The 15,115-nt window shown below is 42.7% G+C and overlaps 1 protein-coding gene across 1 annotated transcript in view; it reads right to left on the minus strand.

Moving 5' to 3' along the window:
• Positions 1-15,115, minus strand: part of ano3 (anoctamin 3) — a 582,275-nt gene that overhangs the window by 40,562 nt on the left and 526,598 nt on the right. Inside the window, exons 22-24 of the mRNA XM_060838668.1 lie at positions 12,969-13,066; positions 7,490-7,635; positions 2,422-2,574 (exon numbers count right to left, since the gene is read on the minus strand). Of these exons, the coding sequence (XP_060694651.1) occupies positions 2,422-2,574; positions 7,490-7,635; positions 12,969-13,066 (397 nt within the window). The remainder of the gene's footprint in view (positions 1-2,421; positions 2,575-7,489; positions 7,636-12,968; positions 13,067-15,115) is intronic.

The following is a 15,115-nucleotide window of genomic DNA, read 5'->3' on the forward strand; positions in this document are numbered from 1 at the left end:
TTTTACCAAATGATAGAACAGGCAGGCGAGGCTGAATGGCCTATTTCAGCTCCTATCTTCCTGATCTGGAGATAGTGCTAGAGGCACAATCTTCTTGAGTCAGTTTGAACTTTGGAGAGATTTTGCTCTGTCTGATATCCTTAAACTTTACTTTCAAAATATAGTTTGGCCAGAATACTCCATAAAGCTTCTACAATCTAGGCAGCTAGAGTCCTTTAAGATTTACCCATGAGACACCACACACTTGAAAGATAGTGCCAGAAATAATCTGCATGGAAGACCAGGAAGCACTATTCCCCTTTCTCTTTTGTCTAAATTGATGGACAAATGAACCGATAATTGAGAAGAATCTAATGGCACTCATTTCCTGGAAAGCCAAGGCAGTGAACCAAGTCACTTAAGAATTCAGGTTTGAAAAAGGTCAGAGAGAACAGAGTCCATCACAAACCAGTTACACTGAGATGTTATAAAGTGTAGGCTTTCGGAGTCAGATTCACAAATTAGGAAGCAACACGGAATAGCGCACTGGTCATGTCGCAATGATACAAAGCTGCAATAATGAACTTTGACCTCAACACGGACAGGATTTAGGGACTTAGTAAGAATGGGAAACATCTCAAAACATTTTAGAAGACGAAAGCATCAGAATGCCAATACAGTAGGAGGGAGACTGAGGGAGTGCACTCTGGTTTCCTGTCCAGATGAGGAAGTGGAAGAAAGCTCCTTAGGTTTGATAGATACATTCAAAGTCTTCCGACATTTAGACTTCTGCAGAATTAAGGCAAACCAAACATTTAACAAAGGAGGAGATACAGATATTCTACCAGGTCTTCACAATACAAAGGTGATAGTTTATTCTGTATCTTGGATAGCAACACATTGCTACGTGGGGACATTACTGTCTATAGCTCTGATTGGAGTACCGATATCCATGGCACATCGCTACATGGGGACATTGTTGTCTATGGCTCTGATTGGAGTACTGATATCCATGGCACATCGCTACATGGGGACATTACTGTCTATGGCTCTGACTGGATTACCGATATCCATGGCTCATTGCCACATGGGGACATTACTGTCTATGGCTCTGATTGGATTACCGATATCCATGGCACATTGTCACATGGGAACATTACTGTCTATGGCTCTGATTGGATTACCGATATCCATGGCTCATTGCCACATGGGGACATTACTGTCTATGGTTCTGATTGGATTATGATATTCATGGCACATTGTCACATGGGAACATTACTGTCTATGGCTCTGATTGGATTACCGATATCTATGGCATATTGTCACATGGGGACATTACTGTCTATGGCTCTGATTGGATTACCAATATCTATGGCACATTGTCACATGGGGTCATTACTGTCTATGGCTCTGATTGGATTACCAATATCTATGGCACATTGTCACATGGGGTCATTACTGTCTATGGCTCTGATTGGATTACCAATATCTATGGCACATTGTCACATGGGGACATTACTGTCTATGGCTCTGATTGGATTACCGTATCCATGGCACATTGTCACATGGGGACATTACTGTCTATGGCTCTGATTGGATTACCGATATCCATGGCTCATTGCCACATGGGGACATTACTGTCTATGGCTCTAATTGGATTATGATATTCATGGCACATTGTCACATGGGGACATTACTGTCTATGGCTCTGATTGGATTACCGATATACATGGCATATTGTCACATGGGGACATTACTGTCTATGGCTCTGATTGGATTACCGATATCCATGGCTCATTGTCACATGGGGACATTACTGTCTATGGCTCTGATTGGATTACCGATATACATGGCATATTGTCACATGGGGACATTACTGTCTATGGCTCTGATTGGATTACCGATATCCATGGCTCATTGTCACATGGGGACATTACTGTCTATGGCTCTGATTGGATTACTGATATCGATGACACATTGTCACATGGGGACATTACTGTCTATGGCTCTGATTGGATTACCGATATACATGGCATATTGTCACATGGGGACATTACTGTCTATGGCTCTGATTGGATTACCGATATCTATGGCACATTGTCACATGGGGACATTACTGTCTATGGCTCTGATTGGATTACCGATATCGATGACACATTGTCACATGGGGACATTACTGTCTATGGCTCTGATTGGATTACCGATATCCATGGCTCATTGTCACATGGGGACATTACTGTCTATGGCTCTGATTGGATTACCGATATACATGGCATAGTGTCACATGGGGACATTACTGTCTATGGCTCTGATTGGATTACCGATATCCATGGCTCATTGTCACATGGGGACATTACTGTCTATGGCTCTGATTGGATTACTGATATCGATGACACATTGTCACATGGGGACATTACTGTCCGATGGCTCTGAGTGGATTACCGATATCCATGGCTCTTGCAGGTAGCGGTCGCCTCCACTGTGTGACAAATTTGTAAGCATCCAGCCTTATTTCAATAATGTTGTTGAGGAGAGCAAGGAGTGGAGCCAATGGGAAGGCAGCAACAAATATCGTTGTGAAGCCAAACTGTAAAACTAGATGGAAATGAGAATCACAATTAGCACTGTTTATATCATCAAAAACTAACACAAATCATTCAACTAGTAACGCATTGAATATATGAATCTGTGCCATTTGCATTGATCACAAGAAACAATAGCAGAAATAGACCATTCAGCCCCTCCAGGCTGTTATTTTGTTGTGGGATCAAAGTTGATCCTGGGTTTCAACTCTACTTCTCAGGATGCACCCTGATTCCCTGAGGGATCAGCAGTCTGTCAGCCCCAACCTGAAATACATTCAATGATGGAGCATCCACAACCCTCCACGATAGAGAATTCTAAAGATGGACACCTGTTGAGTGAAGTAATTTCTCCTTATCTCAGTCATAGAGTTGTACAGCATGGAAACAGACCCTTCGGTCCAACCAGTCCATGCTGAACATAATCCCAAACTAAACAACTCCCACTCACCTGTCCTGGCTCATTTCCCTCTAAACTTTTCCCACTCATGTACTTATCCACATAATCTTTTAAACATTGTAATTGTATCCACATCCACCACTTCCTTAGGAAGTTCATTCCACACACAGCCACCCTCTGTGTAAAAACTTTGCCCCCATGTCTTTTTTAAATCTCTCTCGTCTCACCTTAAAAATGCACCCCCTAGTCTTGAAATCCCCTATCCTAAGGAAAAGGCAACTACCTCTATCTACATCCTTCATCATTTTATAAACTCCTGTATGGTCATCTCTCAATTTCTTATGCTTCAGTGAAAAACGTCCCAGCTTATCTGGCATTTTTTTTATAATGCAAACCTTCAGCCTCTTAACCATGTTTTAGATTCCTCAATAAGGGGTACTGATGGCCTATCCCTGCACTGTTCAGCTAGAGACTCATGTAGTGTACTTGGCACCTGGGTTAGAATCCAATGGCAGATGTTGGAATTTGAATTCAGTAAAAATATGGAATTAAGAATCTATTGATGACCATGAATCTATTGTTTGATTGTTGGAAATCCCATATGTCCTTTAGGGAAGGAAACTGTCATCCTTACCAGGTCTGGCCTACATGTGACTCCAGACTCACAGCAATGTTGTTAACTCTTAACTGTCCTCCGGGCAATTAGGGAGAGGCAGTAAACTCTGACCTAGCCAGAGATATCCACATCCCAGGAATGGATAAGAGAAAAGACCAATGGAAACAATTGCTCAGATTCTACCCTATAAAGCCCTTTCAGAATCACATGACGCTTCACCTCTCATTCTTCGAAACTCCAGAGAATTTGGAACCGGTTTACTCAGTCTCTCATTATCGGACAACTCCCTATTACCGGGACTACGATAGTGATAGTTTGCTGCACCACCTCCAATGCACGTATCATCAAAAGGGTGGAGGGAGAAGGTAAAGGAGTGACAGACTAAGTGAGACAGAGCAAAGGGTGGGAGAAAAGCAGTCAAATAGATAAAGGAATAGATAACTATTAGCCACAGAAGGTGAAAAGCTGATAATGGGGACCATAAGTAGGTGAGAAGGGTTGACCCTGCTAAAACAGCCCATGAGTTGATAGGGCCTGATGCATGAGGGTGAGTAAAGGACATGGAAGAAGGTATTCAGGCTTTAGAACTATTGAACTCAATATTGAGTCCTGAAGACTGCAGGGTCCCCAAGCAGGAAATGAGATGATGCTTCTCCAGCTTGCGCTGACCTTCACTGGAATACTGTAATCAGTCAGAGACAGAGATATTCACCAGGGGACACCTTGGTGTGTTGAAGTGGTAGGCATCTGGAAGCTAAAAGTCATTTTTGTGGAGAGAACGGAGGTGTTCTACAAAGCAGTTGCCACAGCAATGGCGTTGGAAGGTGGGTCTCCATGGGATATTCTTGGGAGGGTAGTTACAGACCCGATGGACCAAATGGCCTCTTCCTGCTCTGTAGGGATTCTATAAGAGGCAAGATCTACATCAAGTGACTAGCCTGGCCAATGAAACTGTCAGAATGGTGTTCTACTAAACATTGGAAAGAAGTCTGAGGGATAGGATTAATGACTATTTGGCAAGGCATAGTGTAATTAAAGGCAGTCAGCATGGCTTTGTGAGGGCTGGTCATGCCTCACAAATCTTATTGAGTTCTTTGAGGAGGTGTCAAGACAGGTCGACGATGGTCGAGCAGTGGATGTGGTGTATATGGATTTCAGCAAGGCATTTGATAGGGTTCCCCATGGTAGGCTCATTCATAAAGTCAGGAAGTATGGGATACAGGGAGATTTGGCTATCTGGATTCAGAATTGGTTGGCTGACAGAAGGCAGAGAGTGGTGGAAGATGGAATATATTCTGCTTGGAGGTCAGTGTTGAGTGGTGTCCTGCAGGGCCCTGTTCTTGGGCCTCTGCTCTCTGTACATTTTATAAATTACTTGGATGACGAGGTTGATGGATGGGTTAGTAAATTTGCAGATGACACAAAGGTTGGAGGTGTCGTCGATAGTATAGAGGGCTACTGCAGGCTGCAGCGCAACACAGACAGGATGCAGAACTGGGCTGAGAAATGGCAGATGGAGTTCAACCTGGATAAATGTGAAGTGATGCATTTTGGAAGGTCGAACTCAAATGCTGAATATAGGATTAAAGACAGGATTCTTAGCAGTGTGGAGGAACAGAGGGATCTGGGTGTGCAAGTACATAGATCCCTCAAAGTTGCCACCCAAATGGATATAGGGTTGTTTAGAAAACATATGGTGTTTTGGCTTTCACTAACAGGGGGATTAAGTTTAAGAGACGTGAGGTTTTGCTGCAGCTCTACAAGACCCTGGTGAGACCACACTTGGAATATTGTGTCCAGTTCTGGGTCGCCCTACTATAGGAAAGATACAGAGGCTTTGGAGAGGGTGCAAAGAAGGTTTACCAGGTGCTGCCTGGACTGGAGGGCTTGCTTCATGAAGAAAGATTGAATAAGCTCAGACTTTTCTCTCTGGAGATAAGGAGGAAGAGAGGAGACCTGATCAAGGTGTACAAAATGAGAGGAATAGACAGAATCAATTGTCAGAGATTTTTTTCCCCAGGTTGACTGGGATGAGAAGTCATAGTTTGAAGATATTAGGAGGAAGGTATAAAGGAGACATCAGAGGTAGGTTCTTTATGCATAGAGTTGTGAATGTATGGACTCTGTGGTGGTGGAAGCAGAGTCATTGGGGACATTTAAGAGACTGCTGGACATGCACATGGATAGCTGTGAGTCGAGGGGTGCATAGGTTAAGTTACTATATTTTACATTAGAATTAAATCTCGGCACAACATTGTGAGCCAAAGGGCCTGTTCTGTGCTGTACTTTTCTAAGTTGTATGATCTATGTTCTATTTCTTTAAGGAGGTTGAGGATTGGGTACCAATTGTTTTTACAATAGGAGAGTTTATGAATGAACAAAGTCAACAGTACAATGCATGATGGAAGACTCTAAATTTCTTTTTTTGGGATTGTGCTTAGAGGACATAATCATAACTTTGGACAGAGGCATTTTACTTTCAGTTTAGGCAGTTTTGCAGAAGTCTTGGCTGAAGCTGGATGTGTGAATTAGTTTGTCCCAAGACGGAGTTTAGCTTAAAAGCTCCAGGCCAGATGTCTTTGTTTTAAAAAAACTTTGAAGGGGCCGTGTGAAGGTGAGAACGTCTATCCTCAGTTATGTAATATATCAAGAAAAAGGCTATCAGATTATTGTAGCCATGAGTCGAAGTCACAGCTAAGTCAAATCCAATATTTAATTAAAATGGGCATTCTCTCTGGTAATGGGATGTCGTTGGGATTAATGGTCTGCATTCTTTCCAGATGTTTTGAAATCTTTACATGTATGTTATATGTAAATAGTTTGCTTATTCTATTTTGTATTAATATCTTTTGTGTAAAAAAAATGCTGTTAAAACCAAATCCACAACATTGTGTGTTTGAGTTCCAGTGAATGAACACCTCATTAAAACCAAAACCAGAACAAAATATGACCTATCAAGCCAAGTTTCAGTCTGGGATCTGGCTTGTCCAGTAACAACATCAACAATCGGGAATCATAACAATTCTCTTCTGTAATAGGATATCTTTCAAGTATATTTGAGCTCTAAACTTATTTTGAGGAAAATGTTACATTAGTTAAACTTACAACAGATACAGTGAACACCCGAAAATGCAGCCTATTTTGTGAAGTCAGTGGAAATGTGCAATGAAATTCAATCTAAACTTTAAATTATTGTTGAATAATTGTAGCTCTATAAACCTTGTATTTCAATTTTATATATTTTTCTTTCACACATAATTCATGTGTAAAAGTTGTCATTTCTTATAGATCAACAATTATCTTTAACAAGTTTATTTGTACATTGTTAAAATCTCCAGTGAAGATCTGAATTTGAACAATAGGCATCTTGGATGATGTACAATTAACATCTGTGTCTATGGTCTACCTGTGATTGACCATGAGATACATGCTTAACATAAAAACATGGCCTCACAGTGCCACGGACCCGGGTTCGATTCCAACCTCGGGCAACTGCCTGTGTGGAGTTTGCACATTCTCCCCGTGTCTGCGTGGGTTTCCTCCGGGTGCTCCGGTTTCCTCCCACAATCCAAAAGATGCGCAGGTTAGGTGAACTGGCCATGCTAAATTGTCCGTAGTGTTAGGTACATTAGTCAGGGATAAATGTAGGGTTAGAGAATGGGTCTGGGTGGGCTACTGTTCGGAGGGTCGGTGTGGACTTGTTGGGCCAAAGGACCTGTTTCCACACTGTAGGGATTCTAATCTAATCTAATCACAACAGATCACACTCTCAAAATGATGTGTTATGGTGCTACCTTGATTGATAAGGATCCAATGTTACACACTGAAATTAGACAATATATAATCAAAAACATGAAACTCTTTATTCAGAAATATTAGGCTAAAATACATTGCTCATATTCTGGGTCTTACCCATTTCTAGGTATTCATCTATTAGGCCATGAATGTTCATGGGCTGCAGATTCCAATCCTTTTCCCACTGAGGTAAATACACTTTATTCTCCACACTGTGACCCGCTTTCTTCACCTTCCGACGTGACCACCAATTCTGCAACAGTCTAAACAGATCAGGAAGTTACTGCAGTAACTAAACTATTTTCCACCCAGCAACAAAATCGCAGCATACTAATATCACACAGCAATCAGTCAGTCTTTCATTCTTTGTTTTCCTCCATCTCTTTTACACACCACGGGACATGAAAATATATTTCACAATCTACATTCAACAAAGTTGTGTTATCAAGTTAGAACAGTATAGTCTTTGGCACATAAAACACAGAATGCTGGAGAAACGCATCTATAGAGAGAGAAACAGAGTTAATATTTTGACTCCAGAATGATTTTTTTATTTCTTCTTAGTCTCAATCTCCTGCATTTGCAGCATCTTAGTTTATTTTATGTCCCTCATACATAAGCAGGCAAGCATTAACTGAATCCAGATGCAGAGAGGCTACCACTGCGTTCAGAAAGTCACAAGCAAATTCACACCTTGGAGCTTCATTGTATTAAATTTTCCAGACATGAAATACATATAAAATGTGAGTATATCTCTCTGGGTTGTGAGCTTGGCAAACTTGAATGCCTTTAATGTGGAAAATGCAAAAAGGTTGTGTCAATGGTTTTATTCCAAGTTCAATAAGACCAACTGCACTACCACTTCTTACCACTAAATGGCAGACTTTGCAAGGAAGTTGGAGCTGCACCATTTAAGAACTAAAAATTGCTCCTGGCGTGTACAACACAAAGAAAAGTTTTTAGTATCCTACTTAATCTCAGTCTTCAGTTTTCTTTCATTTAACAAATTAATAGTAGTTTTTTTGTTTTTACAAATCCAATTGATCATCATTAATCATGAAAATTAAATATCTTGCCACAATTGGCACAGAACCTGCATTCTTAATGGTAGCATTGATGAAATGCATTGGATGTAAATTAAACTTTGTTCTGTTGAAGCAAGTTTTCAGATGATGCACTTCCTAATTTAATGTTTGCACCAGTAACATTGTTAAACTATTTCTCAGTTGGTAACACTGACTTCTGGCCCAGAAAGCTGTGGGTTTAAGACTTACTGCAGGAACTGAACACAAAACTTACCATGGTCCCTCCAGGATGGTGTTGATCTGTTAGAGGGTACTGTCTTTCACACGAAGCACCAAGATCGATGACCCCTCCGAGACACACACAAAAGCACTGCCTCACCCTGGCACCTGGATGACCCTTGGTATTTGTCCTTGTCTTTCCCATTTGGGGGTGTGGCATGGACAGTGTTCCACATAATAATTCCATCCAACAAAACATAACGTTGGTTCATGAGAGCAACCTCCCCGCTTCCCCCCCGTCTCCTTCCAAACCCCCCCCCCCCACCCCCCCCCGACTCCAGCCAGGTCCCTTGTGTTTTCTGCAACTTTGAGGAGTTGATGTTCCACGTCCAAGTTGGTTGGTTGTGCAGGGGGTCCAGCTCCTGTTCCATAACCGAGGGAGCTGAGCCTCAAATGTACCTTAGCCCCACGCACCTGATCCTGGGAACATGGTGCAGGGAAGAGAATGGGGAGGTCAATAGGCCAACACTGCTTCTGGCCAAACAGGATACTGACAGGTCCATACAGACGGAAGTCAAGGGGGGGGGTCTGCAGTAACTAAACTATTTTCTGCCCAGCAATAAAATATCACACAGAAATCAGTCAGTCTTTCATTCTTTGTTTTCCTCCACCTCTTTTACACACCACTGGGCATGAAAATATATTTCACAATCTACATTCAACAAAGTTGTGTTATCACGTTAGAACAGTGTAGTCTTTGGCACATAAAACTCAGAATGCTGGAGAAACTCAACAGCTCTAGTAGCATCTATACAGAGAGAAACAGAGTTGATATTTTGACTCCAGAATGATTCTTTATTTTTCTTAGTCTCAATATCCAGCATTTTCAGTATCTTAGTTTACTTTATGTCCCTCATACATAAGGAGGATGATATAATTCCTCATTCAGGATGAAGGGCCTTGCTCCTCGGATGCTGCCTGACCTGCTGTGCTTTTCCAGCACCACTCTGATCTAAACTCTGGTTTCCAGCAACTGCAGTCCTCACTTTTGCCTAGTCAAGGGATTGTTCATCCTTTACTCCTGCTACTCTTTGTTTCAGTGTATGTTGCCTGAAGGCTAAATCCATTTGCCTGACTTTGAAAGACTGCAGGTGTAGTTGCATGACTGATTGATGAACTCATAGAATCCCTACAGTGTGGGAAGATGTCATTTGGCCTATCAAGTCTGCACTGACCCAGTGTGCAGCATGCCACTCAGACTCAGCCTCCCTCTCTATCCCTGTAACCCTGCATTTCCCATGGCTAACCCACCTGGCCTACACATGCCTGTACACTCTGGGCAATTTAGCATGGCCAATCCACCTAACGTGCACATCTTTGGACTGTGGGAGGAAACCAACGCAGACACAGGGAGAACGTGCAAAGTCCAGGCAGTCACCTGAGCTTGGAATTGAACCCAGGTCACTGGCGCTTTGCACAGTTCTCTAGGCACTTTTCTGGGAAAGTTCGAATGATCCATGCACTGTCCCTGCCTTAGAAGAGAAATGTGCCCAGAAGACAATAACATTGTTTTCTAATACTAGATAATATTATGGCTTAGGGATTGAAGATGGTGTCAGTGATGGCAGTGGTGTCATGTGTAAAGCTCTGATCTTCCACTCACGGGATTAGCATTGGCACTGTGATTCTGGAAGCCAGTGCTACGCATGCACACACCTGGTATGCAAACCCAAGGGAATGCTGGTCATCTGTCAAGTTCCATTAATATTAGCCTCTTTCCAGCTCTGAGCCTCCTGCTCAGCGTCCTTACATTCACACACAGTCTATTAATAAACACAGGCCCAGATCACCCGAGAGTAAGATCATTGCTTCAGCAGTCTAGATGGGAGTTACATGTCAAGACCGTGAGAATGTTCTGATGTAGCTGACTCTCCGAGAGTTGCCCGGGAAGCTGAAGCATCCGATGTGCAATTACCCGGCATTTGGCACCCTCTGAGCTCGCCCCCAAATCCAAGCTACAGTTGGAGATTTTGGATGGCTCCAACTTCAAAGTTAGACAGTTAGAGTATCATACAGCATGGGAACAGACCCTTTGCTTCAACTTGTCTCTGTCAACCAAGTTTATCAAAACTGATCAAGTCCCACCTGCCTACACTTGGCCCATATATCTCCAAACCTTTCCTATTCACGTACTTAACCAAACGTCTTTTAAAAGTAATTGACCCTGCATCTACCACTTCCCCGGCAGCTGATTCCACATACGAACCACAATCTGTGTGAAAAAGTTGTCCATCAGGTCCCTTTCAAATCTTTCTTCTCTCACCCTCTAGTTTTGAATTCCCCCACCCTAGGAAAAAATACCTTTGCTATTCACCTTTTCTGTGCCCCTCATGATTTTATAAACCTCCTATGCTCCAGTGAAAAAAGTCCCAGCCTACTCCTATAACTCAAAACCCTCCAGTCCTGGTAACATCCTTGTAAATCTCTGCACCCTCTCCAACTTAATAATATCCTTCCTATAGTACAGTGACCAAAACTGTACACAGTATTCCAACAGTGACCTCATCAATGTTCTGTACCACCTCAATATGACATCCAAATGCCTGTACTCAATGATCTGAACCATGAAGACAAACATACCAAACATCTTCTTTACCTCCTGGTTTACCTGTGATGCGTCTATCAACAGACCCCTGGGTCTGTTTGTTCGACAGCGCTACCCAGGGCTCTAGCATAAAGCGTATTCATGTAGATCAGTAGGTTCTTTCACTTAAGGAAGGACATGAGTGAATTCGATACATTTTTAGAAAAATAGTCGCATGTCACACTAGGCTAGCTTTTAAATCTAGATTTTTACTGATTTTAAATTTCTGTAGCTACCAGGAGACCAGTAGTCTGGGTTTCTGGATGACTGGTCCAATCGCATCATCATTATGTCATCACCACCAATTAAGCAGGATCCACACCCAGGTTTTTGTCCTTTTGCTCTTTAACCCTTTGCTGTGGCAATGCTTATAGGGAGGGTTGATGGCTAAGTGGAATTGTCACCAGATTTGAGGAACCCAAGCAATGTCTTGGGGACCCTGGTTCAAATCCCACCATTGCAGATGGTGGAGTTTGAGTTCAGTTTGTTTGGGGGAAAAAAAAATCTAATGAAGATCATTAATCTATTGTTCAAGGAAAACCAACAGGTTCACCAAATGTCCTTTCAGGAAAGAAACTGCCATCCTTACTTGGTCTGGCCTACATGTAACTCCAGACCCACAGCAATGTGATTAACTCTTTAATTGCCCTCAGGGCAATTTAGAATGGGGCAAGAAATGCTGGCTTAGCCAGTGACACCCTTATCCTGTGAATGAATTTAAAAAAGATAATTACCTAAATTCCACCACGCTCCAAGACAGTGCATTCTAGATCTTAACCAGCTGCTAGATTAAAACATTTTCCCTCCAGTTGACTTTGGACCTTTAACCAATCATCTGAAATCGGTGACCTTTGATTCTTACCTCTTCCACCAAAGAGGTTCTCCCTATCTATACTGTTTGAATCCCCCATGATGTTGACCACCTCTATTAAATCTCCCTTGACCTTCTCTCCCTCTCAAGGAGAGCAGTAGCTTCTCCAACCTATGCAGATATCAGAAGTCCCTCTTTCCTGGGGTCGCCCCTGTGAATCTTTCCTGCACTCTCTCTCCAAACCCTGCTGGAACTGTCGCTGACGGAGCACGATGCTACAATCAGACCTGGTCGGCAAATACCAAAAAGGACTCTGCTTCCTTTCTGCTTACACCATTCTGTCCTATTTGCATAGCAAGTCAAAAGTGACATGACACCAAGTGAAATGACTTCACCTGATGAAGGGGCCAGATGATTTCGAAAGCTCCGAAAGCTTGTGCTTTCAAATAAATCTGCTGGACTATAATCTGGTGTCATGTGACTTCTGATTTTGCGCCCCCCTCCACCACTCCCCCAGGCCAACATTGGCACCTTCCCATCATGCACTGGAAGTGATGTTGCAAAAAGTTGGTGTGTGGGGATTTGGCAAGTGCCTAATTTACCCCGATTTGGGGGATTTTCGGACTGGAGGTTGAGAAAGCTCAATAAAAATTAGGGTCATCTGATTTCGGTAACTTTGAACATGTGTGGATTTTATTCTTCCCAAATGCATTCACGAATGCAATATTCTTTAAATAAAAACTGTCTCTGTCAGTGAGTGATTCTAGTTCGTATCAAGACGAAACGTATTCGAAATATAACATCTGGGAGGCAAACTAGAGGGAATTAAGCGCTCAATATCACACGGAGTTCATTTTAATTGGCTTTCCAGCTGAGATTGAAAATGAAAAGTCTTACGGATAGCCAAGTTCCATGAAGTTATTCCACATTTGCTTCAGGACCATAATGATACCCATCTGCATGCACAGGTCGATTAGGCAGCCACTGGGGTGACACTGTGTCAAATAAGAGGTAAAGATTTATCAGATTACATAAAGTATACGGAAGCATTAAATACATGCATGACATGTAGGATTACACTCAAAACAGCTACAACATTTCAAGCATAATTGGTTTCTCCCATCAGCTCCCCAAATAGTTCCCTTGGGACCAGAAAATTCAAGCTTCCAACAAGGCACAAAAAAAATTCAGAAAATCCTACACTATATCCACTTCACGCCTCAGAAAGGTCTTTGAAATCTGAATGCTTGCATGAAATTGCAACAGCGAAAGGATCTGTGGAAAGTGACATCGAGAAAAGAAAATAGATCAACCATTTGGCAGTTTCTGATAGGTGATAGAGAGGTCTTCTGGAGGGGAAAATGGAACAAGAAAGGCAGGAAAGTCAACCCTGACAACCTGGATGGTGGAGGTCAAAGGGCAGCTACAGCTGCAGAAGGTGTGAGACAGATGATTGTGGCATAGCATGGTGCCAGAGTTTGGGAATACTATGGTGAGTAATTCATCTCCTGATTGCCTGAAATCTGCCCACCATCTGCAGATGTGATGCAGCACCACCACTTGCCTGGATGGATACAGCTCTAACAACTCCCAAGAAGCTTGAAACCATCCAGGACGAAGCAGACAAGTTGATTGGCACCACATCCACAACTTCCATTACGGATGCTCAGTAGCAGCAGTGTGTACCATCTGCAGGATTCGTTGTAGAAATTCACCAAAGATCCTCGGGCAGCACCTTCCAAACCCAGGAGCACTACCATCTAGGTGGGCAAAAACATCAGATCTTTGGGTGCACCAACACCTGCTAGTTCCCCTAAAAGCCACTCATCATCTGGACTTGGAATTATACCAAGTTTCTTTCAGTGTTAGAAATTCATAGATTCCCTACAGTGTGGAAACAGGCCATTTGGCCCAACAAGTCCACACCGACCCTCCGAAGAGTAACCCAACCACATCCATTCTCCTCCCCTATTGCTCTAGACTTACCTCTGACTAATGCACCTAACCTACATATCAAGGGGTCAACATTCTGGAAATCCCTCCCTCACAACATTGTGCATCTACTTACACCAAATGGACTGTAGATATTCAAGGCACCGCATCTGCACCTTCCCAGGGGCAATTAGGGATGGGTAATGAATGCTGACCAAGGAAATGATATCCACATCTCACAAATTAATTTTTAAAAATTCTTCGGGTAAAAGGAGTGACAAATGGAGAACAGAGACATCAGCTACACTGAAGAATGCATTGAACTCAGAAGTCATTATTTGAGCCTAATGCTGTAACAGAGAGATGATGATGAAATATCTGAATAGATTGGGGCTGGAATGCAGGAGGTTGCAGGGGAACAACCTGGTAGATGTTTATGAGCTTGCGAATGGTGTGGATAGAGTGGAAAGTATGAGGATTTTTTCCCAGGGTGGAGAGGTCAATTACTAGGGGATCAGGCAGCATCCAAGGAGCAGGAGAATCAACATTTTGGGCATATGCCCTTCATCAGGAATATCGAGAGGTGGAGAACCTCTTCAAGGTAGGCATCCTTGGAAGAGGATTCACAGTAGGATTGAAATCAACTCGGAGAAAGCAAGGACTGCAGACACTGGAGATCAGAATCATGAGTGTGGTGCTGGAAAAGTACAGCAGGTCAGGCAGCATCTGAGAAGCAGGAGAATCGATGTTTCGGGCATAAGCCCTTCATCAGGAATGAGGAATTATATCATGGTCATTTCTCACGAAGGGATTATGCCTGAAAAGTCGATTCACCTGCTCTTCAGATGCTGCCTGTGCTTTTCCAGCACCACACTCTCAATCTGATCTCCAGCATCTGCAGTCCTCACTTTCTCCCAATTCCTAGGGATCACAGGTTTAAAGTACAGGGTGGGGGAGATATTTAAAAGAGATATGCCAGACACATGTTTTACATAAAGGATGGTGAGTGCCTGGAATGTGCTGCGAGAGGAGGCGGTGGAAGCAGATGCAATAGCAATTAAAGAAGCACCTAGACAAATACATGAATAGGAAGGGCATAGAGGGATACGGAT

The sequence above is a fragment of the Hemiscyllium ocellatum genome, chromosome 18 (genome assembly GCF_020745735.1).
Source record: "Hemiscyllium ocellatum isolate sHemOce1 chromosome 18, sHemOce1.pat.X.cur, whole genome shotgun sequence".
In the NCBI taxonomy this organism is placed as follows: Eukaryota; Metazoa; Chordata; class Chondrichthyes; order Orectolobiformes; family Hemiscylliidae; genus Hemiscyllium; species Hemiscyllium ocellatum.